The sequence below is a fragment of the Emys orbicularis genome, chromosome 1 (genome assembly GCF_028017835.1).
Source record: "Emys orbicularis isolate rEmyOrb1 chromosome 1, rEmyOrb1.hap1, whole genome shotgun sequence".
Lineage (NCBI taxonomy): Eukaryota > Metazoa > Chordata > Testudines > Emydidae > Emys > Emys orbicularis.
The window spans coordinates 89,799,441-89,818,583 of record NC_088683.1 but is presented as its reverse complement, the minus strand read 5'-3'; the positions used below and the strand labels follow the sequence as shown (position 1 = coordinate 89,818,583).

Here is a 19,143-nt window from a genome sequence, read left to right as displayed (position 1 = left end):
CCTACCGTATATACTCGTTCATTAGCCTGTTGGTTTATAAGCTGATCCCCCAAGATGGTTAGGTAAAAATAGCAAAAACTGTATGACCCTTTCATAAGCCGACCCTATATTTCAGGGGTTGGCAAACTTTGGCTCCTGGCCCATTAGGGTAAGCTACTAGCGGGCCTGGACATTTTGTTTACCTGGAGCATATGCAGGCATGGAGCCCCTCGGCTCCCAGTGGCCGCGGTTTGCCGTTCCCAGCCAATGGGAGCTGCAGGAAGTGGCACGCCACTTCCTGCAGCTCCCATTGGCTGGGAACGGCAAACCGCGGCCACTGGGAGCTAAGGGGCTCCATGCCTGCATATGCTCCAGGTAAACAAAATGACAATGTATTAGATATTCAATTCAATGATTCCATAGAGTTTAAAATCATCAAATTTTGGTGTAGACCCGTTTATGAGCCGACCCCCCACTCTTCGATGCGTCACTTTTTTACCAAAAATATCTGGCTTATGAACAAGTATATACGGTATTCACTTTTTGGAACTGTAGCATATCCTGGCACCAAGTCACTGTGAGCTAGAAAATTAGAGATATATATTTTTGCAGAAATGAAACAATTTTTGCAAAATAAATATATTAGAGAAACATTAATTACCAAGAGCCCAATCTTCTTCCCGTTGAAATTTGGCCATTATTTAAACAGGAACTGGATCATGCACGAAAATAATACTTAATATGAAAAATAATTTACTGTACAAAAGAATTTCATCACTATCTGTCTCTCAGTAGTACAGATATAGTCAGACAGCCAGCTCTAAAAGGCCAGTTTTAAAAAAAGGATTAAAAATCCAAGACTAGATGTTGCCCTTGTCTTATGTATGAAGAGAAAGGAAAATGACACAGAACTGGGGAAAGGAGTGAAGAGCACGGGCAGGAGCAGGAAGGGAGAGAGGGGAGGAGAAATGATGGCTGTTGTGGCTTACTTTCTCCCATTCTGAAAAGCCACCATAAGAATAAGTACTTCCAAAGTACTTCCCCAATGCACACATTGAGCACAGACACTGCTCCGTCGAGCCCCCTCCTTGCCCCTCTTCTTTTTGGAGTGGTTAGAGTCATGCAGAAGAGCTAAAGGACATGAAAATTAGTTGCCTGTCAAACAAAATTATTATTTTGTTGTCAGGTACCTTTTTGTGGCTATTTTTAGTTAAATGTAGATGCATTTCTAAATGAAACATCATTCTGAAATGAAAAGCTGCCACATTGCTTTTTTTGGAAATTCTTTCCTGTTGTCTTTTTTTTTTTTTTTTTTTTTGAGAGGGGCTGACACTATTTGCTGAATTTGGCCTGAATTTTCAAAAGGTTTCAGTCAACCTGAAACTGTTTTTCAGCAAATAAACTATTAGATGAAAATTTCTTTGCCCAGCTCTAGTTGTGACTGATCTCTACACAGAGGACTCAAGGGGGGAAGCTCCTAGTACCCTCCGTCCTCTCATGCACCAATCCAGGAGCTGGTCACAGTCAAGCCTATGTAAGTAATTATGGTTTGCCTATCTAAAATTTCTGTTTATTGTAACTGAAGGTGGTATATTCTTCACTTTCTGTCCAGGACTATTATGTAATTAAATGGCAAAAAATGTTATCATATAGTTAAGGTTGTTCGGGGATAGCTTGTGCCCTTCCAGAATGTTGAGTTCAGCAAAATTCAAACCTCAGAAAACCAGAAAATATGGAGTTAAGGTAAACATCCATGTAACCTTAACTCTGCCCCCTGGATCTGGCAATAGGAATACTAGGAATTACCTGCATGCTCTTGAGCTGCATTTTCTGTGTGTGAGTTGTATCTGTATTGAATGATTTGAATGGGAGAAGATGGAGATTACTTTGAGGTGCATCTGTAAGAAACTGAGACGTGTATGGTCAGGCCTAGTGGTTGGAGCAGCGGTTGTCATTCCTAGTGCTCTGGCTGGACTCGAGCCAGGGGTCAGAGCAGGAATCAAGGACAAGCTAGAAAAAGGATGGATCAGGCACAGGCTGGGCTGGAACAGGAGCAGTCTGTCAGAACCACCAAGCAGAGGGGGATGCTCCTGGCAAGGTAGCGACGATGAGCAGACTGGAATGGCTGCTCTCATTGGGAGCTTATATCCCTGGCCTTGGGGTCACCTGGATAGAACTGTACCTCTGGATTGTCTGAGCCCTAGTTGATTGACAGTGCCCTCAAGTAATCAGGCTGAGTGATGACTCATCAGGCTCAGAGAGCACTCATCAGGATCAGAGATGACTCATTACAGCATCACAGAGCTGTGGTTGTGATATGAGGAGAGCAGGGTTTGTGCCCTCCCATGTGTGTAAGTAAAGGAAAGGGGAGTATGTTCATTGCCGGGGATGTTCTAAAGGCCAAAAGTATAACTGGGTTCAAAAAGAATTAGATAAGTCCATGGAGTCCATCAATGTCTATTAGCTTAGATGGTCAAAGATGCAACTCCATGCTCTTGGGCTCCCTAAACCTCTGACTGCCAGAAGCTGGGACTGGGTGATGGGGATGGATCACTCAATAAATTGCCCTGATCTGTTCACTCTCTCTGAAGCATCTGGTACCGACCCAGCCACTGTCGGAAGACAGAATACTAGGCTAGATGGACCACTGTTCTGACCCAGTATGGTTGTTCTTATGTATTTTAGCATATGACAAAGGAATTGGGTTTAGGACTTTATCTTCACTTAAATTATTGATGTAAACAGGGCTTTCAGGCATCGTGAATATCCATCCTCACTTTGACTCACTCTCCAGTATCTAATAGTTTTAGATTGTCAGAACATTAGCATAGCAGTGCAGTTGCTTATTCTGATGTGGGGTTGCTGGGATATTGTGACTGATTCCACCACTAAGTTGCTTACTTATATGGCATATCTCCCTCTCTAAAAGGAAATAAATGCTCTTACCCCATCTAGGCTTGCCAACTTTCTAATTGCACAAAACCAAACATCGTAGCCCTGCCCCTTCCCCGAGGTCCCTTCCTCAACTCACTACATTCCCCCTCCCTGGGTGGCTTGCTCTCCCCCACCCTCACTCACTTTCCCTGGGCTGGGGCAGGGGGTTGTGATATGGGAGGGGGTGAGGGTTCTAACTGGGCGTAAGGGTTCTGGGGTGGGGCCAGAAATGAAGTGTTTAGGGTGCGGGAGAGGGCTTTGGGCTGGGGCTGGGGTTGAGGGGTTTGGGGTTTAGGAGGGGGCTCCAGGCTGGGGAATGGGGCTGAGGGATTCGGAGTTTGGTAGGGGGCTGCAGGTTGAGGCAGGGGATTGGGGTGCAGGCTCTGAGGTGGGGCCAGGGAGGAGGGATTCAGGGTGCAGGAGGGGGCTCCGGGTGGAGGGGGGGCTCAGGGCTGAGGCAGGGGGATGGAGGGGGCTTACCTCGGGCAGCTCCCGTTCAGCGGCACAGCAGGGCTAAGGCAGGCTAGTCCCTGCCTGTCCTGGCACTGCGCTGCACCCCAGAAGCGGCCAGCAGCAGGTCTGGCTCCTAGGCAGGGCGGGTGGGGGCAGAAGGCTCTGCGCATTGCTCTTGCCTGCAGGCACCGCTCCTCCCTCCCCCAGCTGCCATTAGCTATGGTTCTTGGCCAGTGAGAATGCAGAGCCGATGCTCAGGGCGGGGGCAGCGCGTGGAGCCCCATGCCCCCCCCCCCCATGAGCCGGACCTGCTGGCTGCTTCCAGGGTACAGCGCGGTGCCAGGACAGGTAGGGACTAGCCTCCCTCAGCCCAGCAGCACCGCCGACCGGACTTTTAATGATCCAGTCGGTGGTGCTGACCGGAGCTGCCAGGGTCCCTTTTCAACCGGCCATTCCGTTTGAAAACCGGACACCTGGCAACCCTAACCCCCATCCTGTGGCATTCTAGCATGCAACTGCTTCACTGAAGTATACTCAGTTCTTGCTTCTTCTTCAAGTTGTGTCCCTATGGGTGCTCCACTGTAAGTGTGCTTGCATCCCTGTACTGCTGATCGGAGAACTTCGGTAGCAGTGTCCATTAGAACCGCACATGCGCTGTCTCTCCTTGTACCTTGCCATGAGGCTAGTCAGTGTGCTCAGGCTAACCTCCTTAAGTCCCTTCTCAACCACCCCTGGCTAGAGATGGAGCTATTTGCAGTCAGTTACGACATTGCTTTCAATTTTGCATTTCTGTAGTTCGTTAGCCTCCTAGTACTTAGTGTAGTTATAGTCATAGTTTTCCCTTTTTTTATCTTTTCTCTCTTAAATTAAAAAAAAAAAGACTTTATTTTCCCAGGTTTTTTACCTCATAGGCGACCCTTCCTCTAATGGGGTTTGCCTGATTCACTGGCTTCAAGTGCCTCTCTTGCAAAGAGGCGATCCCTATCACAGACAAGCACTCCCAGTGCATACTTTGCCTCAGAGAAGGACATATTCAACAAAAGTGTTGTTTCTCCTAGCAACTCAGGCCCAAATTTCTTAAGGATAGAGAGCTCAGTCAGAAGATCGTCTCCATGGGGGCGGCTCTCCGACTCTCTCCAGACCTGCTCCACAAGTCACCTGGCAGACATGAGTCTTCCCCACAGCCCTCAATGTTTAAAGGCTGTGGGTAGAAGAAAAAAGCCGCTGACCCCCCTCAGAAATTGTTGAAAAGGCAGAAAGCCTATTCCTGTTATGAGGGAATCTGAACAAGAGAAAACCCTGAAGTCAGAAGGATCAAGACCTTGAGTTCCTCAGCCAGGGGAGGCCTCGAGCGCCTCACCTGACAGATGGGGCTACCCTTTGCTGGAATCTATGTATACCCCAAAATGGATAGGCGTAAATGTGACCTGGCTGGAGGGCGGAGTCACAAGACAGTCAAACCAGTGCAGGCCCAGAGTGGCTGTCCATAGGGAGTGCCTGGAAAGAGGAGAGGATTTGATTTCGAAATGTTTTATAATATGATTATTCTGGATGCTGTATTTTGTTAGGACTGAGGACATTTTCTGAAAAGAATAAGTGTGAACTGTAGTGTGAACTGTAGCTTCTTGAACAAATTGATGCATTTTGGAAATAATATTTATATAATTGTTTAGTGTTAGTTCTTTTTCAGCTTTATTGGTTTAAAAATGCTTAACAAAAAATTGATAGTCTGATCTTCTAAATAATTTTGTGGTAATAGTAATCACCAATAAGATGAATACTTCTCGATTGCACTGGCCTCGTTAGCACTAGAAAAGTACTTTTCCCTCTCTTGATATTCACCCCTTCTTGTCAACTGTTAAGAATAGGCCACTTCCACCTTAATTGAATTGGCCTTGTTACCACTGATCCCCCACTTGGTAAGGCAACTCCCATCTTTTCATATGCTCTAATATTTATACTGCTTACTGTATTTTTCACTCCATGCATCTGATTAAGTGGGTTTTAGCCCACAAAAGCTTATGCCCACATAAATTTGTAGTCTCTAAGGTGCCACAAGGACTCCTCATTGTTTTAACATGGCTTTGTTAGCTATTTATAAGGAATGGCCTTAATTACGATTTATATACTTTTCTAATATGTCTTTAAAGGTTGAATTTGGATCATTTAGCCTGCTGGTTGCTTAATCCTTTCTGGCTGAGTGTCACAACTTAAATTTGAGTTAATGCTGTATTCTTTTGATGGTAATTTAAATATCAAGATTATTATATGGTCCTATCCTGAAAACACTGGAGCAATGATTTCAATGAGACTACTGAAGGAGGTAGGGTACTACTGAATGGGAGTAAGGGTGGCAGATTATGACCCAAGATAATCAAAACATTTGACAACCAATGGTTTCTCCTTTGTACACATGTTATAAAATAAATATGAATTTTAAATTAAAATGTATTCTGCACATTTAGAAGAGGCGCTCCTTCCAGAGGGCCTGATCTTGCTAACAGTTATACAGGTGTAACTTCACTCACCTGAGTTGTTCCACTGGAATTAATTTGGCTACTTGTATGCGTAAAATTACACACATGTGTAACTGTATGCTGGCTTGGGTCCCTATGCAGGAGATATGTCGGAATGCATTGTTTTCTCTTGGAAGAATTAACTAAACATTTTTTTCTACATTTTAATACTTTTGAAAACAGCAGTGATTACCATAAGAAAAATGCTGCCTGTTTGAGAGGTAATTATAAGGATATGGAACTGACAACAAAATTAGTGCTCTTAGTTTTTATCACATTATTAGCATCATCTACATGCAGACTGAATAAATCTGTTTTGTGCTGCTGCTGGCTAATTAGAAATATTAATATATTTATTGCAGGGAAAAATACTGATTGATCATAAATAAACCCCATTAAAAATTATTATCAGTAGTCAAATATAAACATCTAAGCAGATGGATATACCTGATGTATTTAGTTCCTGTTGTCTGAAAGTTTAACCAATTACATCCTAACCAGTGTTAGTCAAGGGTTTTGTTTCTGAGCAGTTTCATTTTATAGTCTGTTTTATAAAGCACTGTGTACATTTACAACACTGTTAATTATAATAAATAGGCAGAAGTCTGTGAAGAACTTTTCCATGCTATTAGTATATAGATGTTACAGAATGGTAACCTGACATTTCCAAAATCTAAACGGTTAAACTACCATATATCCAGTGCAGAAAAACAATGCTAGATAATTCTGACAGTTATAATTGCTTATTGCTAGAAACAAGTAACTTGGATCTAAAAATACTTTGCTTTACAGCACTTTGACAATCCATTTTATTTATAATTATTGAGAAGTAATGTAACCAGTATTAAACTGTGAAAGATGGTTAATATGTATAGCAAACGTAATAATTATAAATATGAAAGCAGTTTATCATATAAAGAAACTGATCCTCTTTAAACTTTTTAATAGGAGATTAAGGGCCTGATCTAGAGCCAGTCAGGAGAGTGTCCATTTTCTTCAGTGGGTTTTGGATCAAGGCCTAAGTGAAAATGTTTAACTTCAGGGCATTTATCAGTATTTGAAGTTTTCTCAAAAGTAGAATTATAAAAGCATTGTCTATACACACATTCCCCATCTCTCACCACCATTCATATCATCCCAAACTCATGGTCACAAAACCCCGATATCACACTCTCATGTATTCCTTCAATTCCCTTTTCTGTGTTCCTGCAACAATCGCAATGCAGACCCTTTTACCTGTGTTCTATATTCTCAGCCCCTTCGCAGTAGAAGTGCTATATTTTCATTGTATTTTGGGCCTTGCATTCTCATAGAGGGCCTGGACAATTTGGCTCAAGGAGAATACCAGGCACCATCTGTCTCTGATTTAGTTTCATTGTGTTATCTGAAGAGTAAAATCATCTGTCTTTTTAAAGTAAGTATATCCAAATGAAAAGAAAAATGTGTATTGTCTGCACACTTTAATTTAACCCCATTAAAGGGACACTTTTGAATAATTATATATCTGTCTGAAATATGTATATCTACTATATTTACAAGTAACACTTGTAATTACTAAAACTGAAAGGAGTTAGCAAAACATTTTTTCTAACTTCTCAGTTCACTTTGTACATTCAACAGCATTTTGTGTATTAATTTCACAGTTTTCCTTTTATAGTCAATTTCTTGCATGCAAAAATGACTCTTACAAACATCAGCATGGGAGCAGAAAAAGTCTTTAAACGTTTTTAAAAGAATTTTAGCATTCATGGCTAAATCGTCAGCTGATGTTATTTATTCCAGCTGAGGGCCTGGCCCATTATTTTTGGAAGAAAATACCACCTACCTCTTATATAGCACTTTTCAATAATAGATCTCAAAGCGCTTTACATAGAAGGTAAGTATCATTATCCCCATTTTACAGATGGGAAAACAGAGCGATACAGAGGTGAAGTGACTTGCCCAAGGTCCCCCAGGAGATCAGTGTGGAAGCCAGAAACCAAACTCCTGCGTCCCAGTACAGTCCTTTATCCACTAGGCCACACTACTGCCTTCTGATACTGTATCAGAAATTGGATTTCAAAAAAATCTGTTATAAACATTCAGCTTGACAGTGCCCCTGTAAGATAAACTACCTGGAAACTGTAATAATCTAAGTTGTTGTTTCTATCACATAAGGATTTTTAATTACAAATATGTATGCTGGTTATGCATCTAACTCCCTTTGAAAGTCCCAGTCATCATTTTAACCGAAACTGTGTCCCTCTAAGAAGTGTTGGTTTTGTCCCACTCACTTTTTTATCATCCATCATTTTCTTTCTCTTGTCGTGATTCAGCTCTGATGTTGAATGTTAATGAGTAAGAACTCGGTGCAAGCCAAGCATTCATTTTTAGTTTTGATAAACTGATTTCCACTGTTTTTTTTTTTTCTGGTTTTGAGACAGTTCTTTAGAAGGGATAATGTTACAGTTCATATAATTGGAGATTTTCCTGTTAGTGTACACTAGAAGGGATTAATACTTACAAGAGAGAGGTATTTTCTTCTTAGTATACCTTCATTTTAATCACTGGGTCTACTTATCTCTTCCACTTATGACATGACCTGGAGACTCCAACAGCCAAAAATATGATCTGTGATCAATCATGTAATGTTTGAAAATTTGTGTGGCAAAGCTTAGGTTGGTACCTAATTTAAGTTCCTTACCCCTCCGCTCAGTACTTCATTGATAGTGTTCCTTCAGGAATAAATGACCTTGGTATTGACCTTTTGATTGCTAGAATTCTTGGATGTTTGCCAAAATATGATAGATAATTGCTGTCTTCCAAGCAATTTGACTCCACTTGTGTGAAATGTGTGCAATCAACTATCTTTCTAAGACCTAATAGCTTCCTTCAGTTGTTGCTTGGACAATTGTTGCTTGATTACTGTTCTTACAAGGAAAAAATTAGCTTAGCTGCATTTTTTCTTCCCCTAGAAAAAGGGGTAGATGAATTTCTTCATTCTGGTGAAAGTAGAGTTGAAAGGAATTAATTACTTTATTTAAATGATCGATTTGTTTGATACTATAAAAGAGAGAACTTGCAGGAAAGCACCTATGGGTTTCTTATTCATCAAGCAAAGCAAGCTGTTACTCTTAAGGATGAGGTTAAATCAGGGGAATGGAAAATTGACATGACAGATTGAGGAGAAAGTTATATCATAGTGAGTGACAGAAATGCATTACGGTAGTCACCCATTGAAATTGTGGAAGGGGAGTTTTTTGTCAGAAGGGGACAAACACATAGATCTAGATATAATATCCGTAACAATAGCAACATGATTATTAACACCCTGAACAATATACATAGGATGTAACACCAATAGACCCTGTCACTGGTGGGTGGGATTGAACCTGAGATCTCTAGAGCTTAGTGCATTCGCCTCTACTGCGTGAGCTAAATGCCAACTGGTTGTTAACTAGAGCAAACTCATTAATCTCTCTCTTGCACTCTCTCTGCCACTATATGGGACAGAAGACCACACCAAGGAGGTGTGTGGGTTACATAGTTCCCCTAGCTGAGGAAGCGTGTCCCAAGCTTCAGAGACTTCCCTTGAAATCCTGGATGAGCTCCCACTTGTAACACTGACAGACCTTGGTCGTCATCAAACCTGGGGCCTCTGGAGCTTAGTGCATGAGCCAAAAGCCAAGTGGCTGTTAGCTAAGGCTGTAAAGCACACTCATTTATCTGTCTCAGTGTCACTAGATGGGACAGAACACCACACCCAGGAGGTGTGTGGGTTACAAGTAGACTAACCTTCACTGCATATTTAAGGATAAAAGCACGGACAAATTGACTGGAGTGGGCCCAGTGGTAGGACCTAGCATCCCATAGCACTGATTGCAGTGGAATTAAGGAATCCCTTCCTCACCTACCTATAGAAGAAACTCACTCCAGGGATGGACTAGCAAGTAGCTGTGGCAACATCTTTTCGCAGTCACAAAATTCTCCCAGATAGTAACTCCCCTAACTTTACTAGAACCAACTGTGCATATATTAAGTGCACATATGCTGGTAAATGGAGGGGTCTTGTGATAATGCTCTGTGGATTGCACCAAAGATACTTCTTGCATATAAAACAAAACATTGTATTTGTAATATTTTGGCATTAAAATTGGAATAATGATTTCAATTTGCGTTGTCTTCCTATGTTTTTGTCTTTCTTCCTTTTTCCATTTTGTTTTTTAGTGTTTTATTTTTCTTTCTAGAATCCACCATCTTTCTTCTTCTCCACTATCTGGTTCCTTTAACAATAATTTTTCTCCCCCTTTTCCCTCTTGTTTCTCTCCGTTTTCTCCCACACCTTTCTTTTGTTCATTGCTGAGAACTCTTCCTTCTGTTCAGTCCCCACTTTCTTCTTTCTTATCTTGTCTCAAGCTCTTTCCTTCCCTTCATCTAATCCTCTTCTCTCTCCACTGCCTGCCCACAACCTTCAATCACTAATTGCAAACAAAACATCTCAGGCACCCATGCACACTCTCACTGGACCCAACTACACTCTCAGGGTGCATCTTCACTAGGAAAAAAATGTTTGTTCTTAACTTGTGTTAGCTAATAGGAAGTAAAATCCTTGTAGACAAGGCAGTTTGTAGTTTTCACATGAGTTAGCAGATGAAGGTAAACTGTAGTCTAACTGGACCTGCTAACTAATGTGTAAACTAAAACTGCCTTATCTACACTAGGATTGCTAGTTACCTCGGGTTAGGAACACACCTTTTTTTCTAGTGAAGAAAAGGCCTTAAGTTATGTCCTCATTGCAGGCTAATTACAAGTTGGGCAATTGTGGGTAATCATCTCATAGTAGTCTCATAGGCGCCGACTCCGTGGGTGCCCTGGGGCTGGAGCAGCTCCCTGTGGCCCCGCCCCCCTGCTCCAGCTCGCCTCCGCCTCCTCCGTGAGCACGCCGCCGCGTCCTGCTTCTCCCCCCTCCCTCCCAGAGCTTGCGCCGCAAAACAGCTGATTCGTGGGGTGGGGAAGAGAGGGAACGCAGCGTGCTGGGGGAAGAGGCGGGGCTGGGGTGGGGATTTGGGGAAGGGATCCAATAGGGGCAGGAAGGGGGCGGAATTAGGGCAGGGACTTTGGGGATGGGGTTGGAATGGGGGCGGGGATGGGGTGGAGTCGGGGCAGGGCCAGGGGCAGGGAAAGGGGTAGGGGGGCGCAGGCACCCACCGGTGCCAGAGAATGTTGGTGCCTATGAGTAGTCTAACTCACTAGTTAGTTCTGTCTAGTTCCTCATGCTGCTGTCACACCTGTATCTGCACTGGTGATGTATCTGGGTCATGAGAGGCAGTACAGATACCTGGGTGCATATTTTGTGTTTCATAGTACTACAACTCACTATCCTGCTCCATGTGTGCTTTTGTGGGACAACTTGTCTGCCCACTCTGGGGATTGTGAGAGGAAACTATCTAGGGCCAGGAAATGCATTGGGCATATGGGTAAGACCTAAAGTGCTGTAGTGGTGTGCATTGTGTCCTAGTGCTGAAACTATAGATCCCGCTATCATAAGATCTGGGACCAACCGCTGCTGACTTTCATGGAGGAAATGTTTCTTTGGCATGTTTCTGCAGAAGCTGCTGCCAAGATACAGTGGTGGGTGTTTCCGATGCAGCTTTTTGCCCAGAGAGGGCAGAGGTAGTGACTTGCAGTTACAAGCAGAAGCGCAACAACAACAGACTCTGGTGGCATATTCATGGATACCCACATAGGATGTGCTGTCCAGGTGCATCGTGCCAGGGTGATCTCGAGGTCTGGCCTGTTTCGACATGGAAAAGCTGATACGTTGTTCTGCCTGTAATGACACTGTCATTATTGGGATGTCTGTGAAAATTGTGATTTTAGATGATCCAGTCTTATTTTCTGTTACCCTGGTTTGATGAAGGCTTATCCTGGGCAGGAGGCAGTTTAACTATATGCTGAGAAGGTGCAAGATGGTGGTGGAAAGTGCATTTGGCCACTGAAAGCAATGTGGCACTGCTTATGGTTTTGTAGTGTATATAATCCCATGCATGGGATGGGGGCTTGTTGTGTGCTTCCCACTATATGTGAGGACAGTGGTGGTTTGGGGGTCTCTTAGGGCACGTCTTCACTTCCCGCCGGATCGGCGGGTAGCAATCGGTCTATCGGGGATCGACTTATCGCATCTAGTGAAGACGCGATAAAATCGATCCCCGATGGCTCTGCCGTCGACTCCGGAAATCCACCGTGGCAAGAGGCGGTAGTGGAGTCGACGGCGGCGCGGCAGCGGTCGACTTGCCGCCGTCCTCACAGCCAGGTAAGTCGACCTAAAATACGCCACTTCAGCTACGCTATTCACGTAGCTGAAGTTGCGTATCTTAGGTCGACCCCCCGCTGTAGTGTAGACCTAGCCTTAGAGACTATCGCCTTGTGCCTGCTGATGCTGGTGCAGGGTCTGTTACAGCAAAGGACATAAGAGATGCCTCATGCACTCACATTCCTGCACTGAATAGAGAGTACTCAGAGGATAATTAATGGGACTGGCAAACTGGGGCTGTTGCCTTGAAATCAAATGTAGTGTTTGAACATGAATTAAAGAAAGAAATATGGTTCATTTGGCATTTTTCTTTTTCTTTACTTACATTCATTGAAGGTAAACATATGTAGGCAGTCCAGCTGCCCTAACACAGTTTAAAAATGGGAGAGGAGGAGGAACAATTGCAAAACAAACCTCCCAGACATAACACAAAACCTTGATGCATCACAAATAATGAAACTGCACATCATCAGTGTATCTGTTCTATTACCCACATTGGAATGGGCATGAGTGCAGCAGATACTAGTGATGCATTTCCATGGCTTATTGATTGCCTCAGTGACTGGCTCGCACAGCCATTGTTGTCTATAGGTTAGAGGACATGGTAAAACGGCTAAAACCTGTCCACATATTTTATAATATTCCAAATAATAATACAATGGCTGCACCCATCTTACTCAGCTGAGATGCTGTGTTCTCCTCTGGTTCTTCCATGAGGATCCCCTCAAAACCACTGTGCTCTTCCTGGTCCGAACCTCTTAAAAGTCCCTGTGACTTGGACTGAGGTCTTCTTCCAGGGGGGTTGCTGTTTGGAGGGATGGATTCTGTATCCTTGAAGACATCTGGGTTTCGAACCCACTCCTGTACTCGTTCCACAAAGGAGTCCATGCTGTAGTGGGGCTCTATGCTCAGGGATCTGCTCAACATGCAATCATCTCCTCATAAAATGGGGAGCTCATCAAGGCAGAACTGGACTTGTGATTGTTATCGTTGGCTTTCTAGTAGCTCACCCTGATATTCTTAATCTTCTCCCTTCATTGTTGTCTGGTACAGTTGACCCCATGATCAGCTAGTGGTTGTCAATGCTCATTGTTATACAGTTGAAGTGAAGGTTCCTCTTCAAGGATCCAAATCATGGGTTTTGCATGCTTCAGCCCAAAGATCACCCAAGATTTGGTGTCAGCCTCCAGCCAGATGACTGCATGCTGATACAGGGGCTTGTTAGTAGACAGTCTTCCAGAGACCAAAGATAACCAAAGCAGCAGAAGTAGCATGGGACTGAAGACCCTAAGCAGAGGCAGATGAAGGTAGTTTACTTCTGGTCAGCGCACAGATAGATGACAATACTGTACCCAAGATTAGGCACACACAGGGCTTGTGAGCAGGGATTGGTGAACCGTCATCTACCGATTGTTGTCATTGATCATATATTTTCACTGCAGTTTCTTTGGGTTAACAAAATATGAGAGAAGCTAACTCAGGCTCTGCCCTATCCCTCAGGGCATGGTGGCTGCCTTGTCACGTGGCACAACTATGGCATGACTGAGGGGTGTTGTATGAATGGGGAGTGCGTTAAAGAGAAAATTCCTGGTGGGAACATAATTAAATTTCCAATGAAGACAAAGCCTCAGAGTCTACAAAGAGAGCTACCCTTTGCCTAGGGAAAGAAACCAACGCAACATATCGCTAAGTATCCAGAAAGTCTTGTGGTTCTCCAAAAACATGTTTTTAAAAGAACCAGATACCTGGTTTTGCAAAAGTAGTTTAGCTGCTACAAAACCTTTCTATGACTTTTTATAATTTTCCCCAGGATTCCCAAGAGCTGTGATATTGACAATGTTATCATGACTCATCCACAAAATTGTCCATGTCAAATCCACAGCCTGAATTTATGGCAGATGAAATAAAATGGAATACTGAAAATAATGCCATTATTTGAAAAGAAAAAGTTGCATAATAGCATAATTAAACATGTGCAAGGTACATAGTGAAACTAATGACCCCATGCAATGCACTTCAGCTACAAAGACACAGGCGGAGACTGACTATTAAACAAGTATTTGAAAGCCTCGGTTTGCCCCTAGACAATGATTTACAACAGATGTGGGAGATGATGGAGGAGAGTGGCTGAAAGAGTCAGTGACTGCTAATTTCAATTTTTGTTAATCAAATGAGTTACTTAGCAGGAGATATAAGTGTAGTAGTGCTAAAAGTATGTGCAAAGTATACAAGTTTTGCTTGAATGCAGCCTAGTATATGGATAAAGTTCTTGATTTATCCCTTGCTTAGATGAGAGCCAGAAATATGTATGGATGGTTAGGAATAGGAATTTAGAATCCTTTAAGAGTCTTCCTTAACTGCTATTTTTGAGTTCTTCCACTTTCAGCTTCTTATATATGATACCCTATGCCTGGAATGCCGTCTTGATTCTGATGCACCAAACAATTTCAGTTTCAAATCCTTCTTTATAATCCTCTTGCTTTGCAAATTCTTCCAACGTTTCTCTTTAATAACATCTGCTTTGTAGAATTGATATCTGGTGTATCATAGAAATGTGAGTTACATTGTAAGCCCCTTCATGTAAGTGTCTTTAATACACTTTTGAAGAGCTATGCAAACTTTGAGGTAGAATGACCTAATATTAAAGAAAAAAACTGTAAGTCAGAAGACAGAGATTGTGTTCCTGACTCTGCCACTAGCCTGCTGTATGATCTTCAGTCTTAGCCTCTGTGTGCAGGAAGACAATACTTAATCACCTTTGCAATGTTCTTCAGAGGATTCTTTATATTGCAAAGGTGCTATAAAAGGACAAAGTATTATTTGTTATGTAAATAATGTGTTGTATATAAGTGGCATTAGCAGAAATACCACCTTGATTAAATCTTATAACTTGTTAATAAAGTAAGGTCTGGCCTTCTCAGAATTTGAGTGATCTCAACAACAACAACAAAATAGGGTCCTCCAGGAAGTTGATATTCAATATATACTCATCTTTCCTGTGAGTCAACAGTAAACTAAGGTCACAAAGTGGTTATGAGCCACTGTGCTGCTGAAGGTGCCATGGTTCAAATTTGGATGACCTCTTCTAAGCCAGGCTTATGTTTCAATGAATTAAGCCTAAATTAAGGCTAAGGATGTAGTTTCATTTCAAATCTGCAAAAGGTTTTTCATTGAAATGAATAATTTGCAATAAGTATGTCCGTCATCTTTTGGTACGCTACATTGGCTCCATGCTCTCAGAAGCTTGATCATTATTCCTTAAGTCTTATAAGGTCATCCTTGTTGAGATGTTTTCTATATCCTCCCACAATGCTATTAAACAGCTGTTTTTAGCGGTTAGAGTGATCTAGATTTGTATGGCTCCTAATTTCAGATTCCATTGAAGAATTAGTATGTTTTCTGATAGGTGAGACCTGTCTGAGAGGACATTTCTTGTCAATATTTGAGTGACCTGTATCGGAGTGTGAATTGCCCTCTCAATCTTCTCTTAAGAGTTCAAGAGTGCAGGGATTTGTCAAAGACTGCCCCCAAATTTACTCGTTAGAAAGGAATCAACTCACTCATATCTGGTTTATTACAAACCTCAGGTTAGACCATAGGTCCATAACATTCTGAGTCTCTGACAAGACCACAGCCATAATGGTTTATAAACACCTTGGGAGCTCAGGGGAGGGCAAAACAGCATATTTGAAAAACAGTTCATCTCCCACTACAGCCACAGTATTTCTAGGCAGCAAGAGAGACCCTCAGAAGTAAAGCATCAGGCCTGGGAACTTTGAGTCATAGAATCATAGAAGATTAGGGTTGGAAGAGACCTCAGGAGGTCATCTAGTCCAACCCCCTGCTCAAACCAGGACCAACCCCAACTAAATCATCCCAGCCAGGACTTTGTCAAGCTGGGCCTTAAAAACCTCTAAGGATGGAGATTCCACCACCTCCCTAGGTAACCCATTCCAGTGCTTCACCACCCTCCTAGTGAAATAGTGTTTCCTAATATCCAACCTAGACCTCCCACACTGCAACCTGAGACCATTGTTCCTTGTTCTGTCATCTGCCACCACTGAGAACAGCTGAGCTGCATCCTCTTTGGAACCCTCCTTCAGGTAGTTGAATGCTGTTATCAAATCCCCCCTCACTCTTCTCTTCTGCAGACTAAACAAGCCCAGTTCCCTCAGCCTCTCCTTGTAAGTCATGTGCCCAAGCCCCCTGATTGTTGCCCTCCACTGGACTCTCTCCAATTTGTCCACATCCTTTCTGTAGTGGGGGGCCCAAAACTGGATGGAATACTCCAGATGTGGCCTCACCAGTGCCAAATAGAGGGGAATAATCACTTTCCTCAATCTGCTGGCAATGCTCCTACTAATGCAGCCCAATATGCCATTAGCCTTCTTGGCAACAAGGGCACACTGTTGACTGATATCCAGCTTCTCATCTACTGTAATCCCCAGGTCCTTTTCTGCAGAACTGCTGCTTAGCCAGTCGGTCCCCAGCCTATAGCAGTGCATGGGATTCTTTCATCCTAAGTGCAGGACTCTGCACTTGTCCTTGTTGAACCTCATCAGATTTATTTTGGCCCAATCCTCCAATTTGTCTAGGTCACTCTGGACCCTATCCCTACCCTCCAGTGCATCTACCTCTCCCCCCAGTTTAGTGCCATCTGCGAACTTGCTGAGGGTGCAATCCATCACATCATCCAGATCATTAACAAAGTTGTTGAATAAAACCGACCCCAGGACTGACCGGCTTGATACCGGCTGCCAACTAGACATTGAGCCGTTGATCACTACCTGTTGAGCCCGACAATCTAGCCAGCTTTCTATCCACCTTATAGTCCATTCATCCAATCCATACTTTTTTAACTTGCTGGCAAGAATACTGTGGGAGACCGTATCAAAAACTTTGCCAAAGTCAAGATATATCACATCCACTGCTTTCCCCATATCCACAGAGCCAGTTATCTCATCATAGAAGGCAATCAGAGTCCACCCTACTGTCATTTGGGATGGAATTTAAGGGCCATTCTTGGGTCCAGGAGGTCTCCATGCCACTTCCTTCCAAGAAGGCTAAACCTTCTTATGACCCTGTTCCTGACGCTCCAGTTGATACTCCATCTCCCTTGACAACTTCTTTATCATGGGGACCCACCCTATCCTTATGGTGCATGAAATTGGCTAAATTTTGCAGCCAGCTTGAATATAGTCTCTTCAACTTCTGCATTTGCCATTGGATGCCCATCTGATTCAGGAAGACATACCTCTCCTCAACTTCATGCTTCTCTAAGAAGGTGATCAGACTAGATAATCATAATGGTTCCTTCTGGCCTTAAAATCTATTAATCTAAATGATTAGCTATTGAACTTTTTTTAGACATTTTTCTATTTATTTGGTATCTTAGAGTTCCAGCAAAAGAGCAGATTGGCTGTTCCCCTGAATCTCCTTTCACCAGCTGGGACCCTTTAGCTAATGCCTGCCTTTATCCTGCTCATATCCAAATATGTGCAGAGACTTCACCAGGTCCACTACGATGATCTGATAACTGTTTATACTCACTCCAAGTCAGGCTTTCTGGTTGTTAAGGTAATTTAATGAGTAGTCAAACCACTAAAGGGTTAGTTCTTCACCCTCAACAAGGATTTTAGGGAGAAAATTATATATCTCTGCCACACTTCAAATGAGACTTGAAAAATTATCAGCAAGTACTGATGTACAGTTTCTTGTCCTGGGACAGACAGCTTTTATTACTGAACCAGCTTCCAGAATTGGCAAAAAGACATGACAACAAGCATTTGAATTCTATGGGTTTAGTTTACACTAACATTTGTCTTTACATTTTCCGCCACTGTACTACCACTGGTGCAGCTCCACCAAAAGTAGCAAACAGCAGGAACTCTACTGTGGACAAGCCACTAGGATTCTAACCACAATCATCTGGACTTGGGTTTGGGTTTGAGGGACGTGGTGACTAAAATGTGGGCAGGTGATTTACATTAATGTTGACACCATTGCTAAAATCAGTAGAGCTGAATCACTGGAAATGCAAGGTGGAAAACTGGAAGAAAAATGCTATGGAAAATACAACATTAGTGGGTCTTAAATAATATTGTGACCTGTATGTCATGGAGGTTACTATTAAAAACAAAATGTAAATACTTTTGCGATATTTCTTTGCAACATTGTTCAAAATCCTCTTTGAAAGTCATGTATTTAATTTCTTGGTGATTGATCTTGTTTTGCTTTCTCTAATTAGGGTGACCAAACATCCCGTTTTTAAAGGGACAGTCCCATTTAAGCCCTCCTGCCATTGTCCCGACTTTTTCTTAAAAACGGGGAAATTGTCCCATATTTTCTGTCTTCCCCTCATCAGTACTAGCGAATCCTGCTGCTGGCCAGATCCCTGCTCACCAGCCACCTGCCCACCAGCAGAGAGTGGGGGGGGGCAGCGTAAGACAATGGGGGTCGGTGTGCAAAGCTGGTGGCAGGACGAAGATGCAGTGCACAGGGCTGGGCACTTCCCCTGCTCATCCATCAGTACAGCTCCCTGTCCCATTTCCAAATGGTGCTGGCTGCGAGCTGCGGCAGCTGGTGAGTATGGGCAGGTGCCAGGCGGCAGCCAGTTACGTGTCACCTCTGCTGCCCACCCATCCACCCTTTACATGGTCCCCCCTCGCTGTCCTCTCCCTGTTTTGCCCCTTCATCACCCTAGCCCTACTGCTTCTCCATATCTCCTCAGTGGGATTCATCCCACTCCTAGTGCTGTGGGGAGAACCAGCCCCTGGTCAGAGCGCTCAGCTCACCATCAGCCTGGCCAGCAGGCTCCTTCCTTCCCCCCCTGCCTCTAGCTGAGCTGGCGTCCTGGGAAAGCCCCAAACCCTCCAGCCCAGGATGCTGGCCAAGAGGAGCCAAGCCCTTCATGTGCCAAAGCCCCACACAGCACTGACACAGGGAAGCCTCTCTGCACCCCTCAGCTAA

General features: G+C 43.4%; 1 protein-coding gene across 4 annotated transcripts in view; it reads left to right on the top strand.

Annotated features, from left to right (window-relative positions):
- Positions 1-19,143, top strand: part of ANKS1B (ankyrin repeat and sterile alpha motif domain containing 1B) — a 753,819-nt gene that overhangs the window by 365,504 nt on the left and 369,172 nt on the right. For all 4 annotated transcript variants that reach the window (XM_065423481.1, XM_065423480.1, XM_065423479.1 and 1 more), the window contains exon 13: positions 17,472-17,483. In XM_065423481.1, coding sequence (XP_065279553.1) covers positions 17,472-17,483 — 12 coding nt within the window. The remainder of the gene's footprint in view (positions 1-17,471; positions 17,484-19,143) is intronic.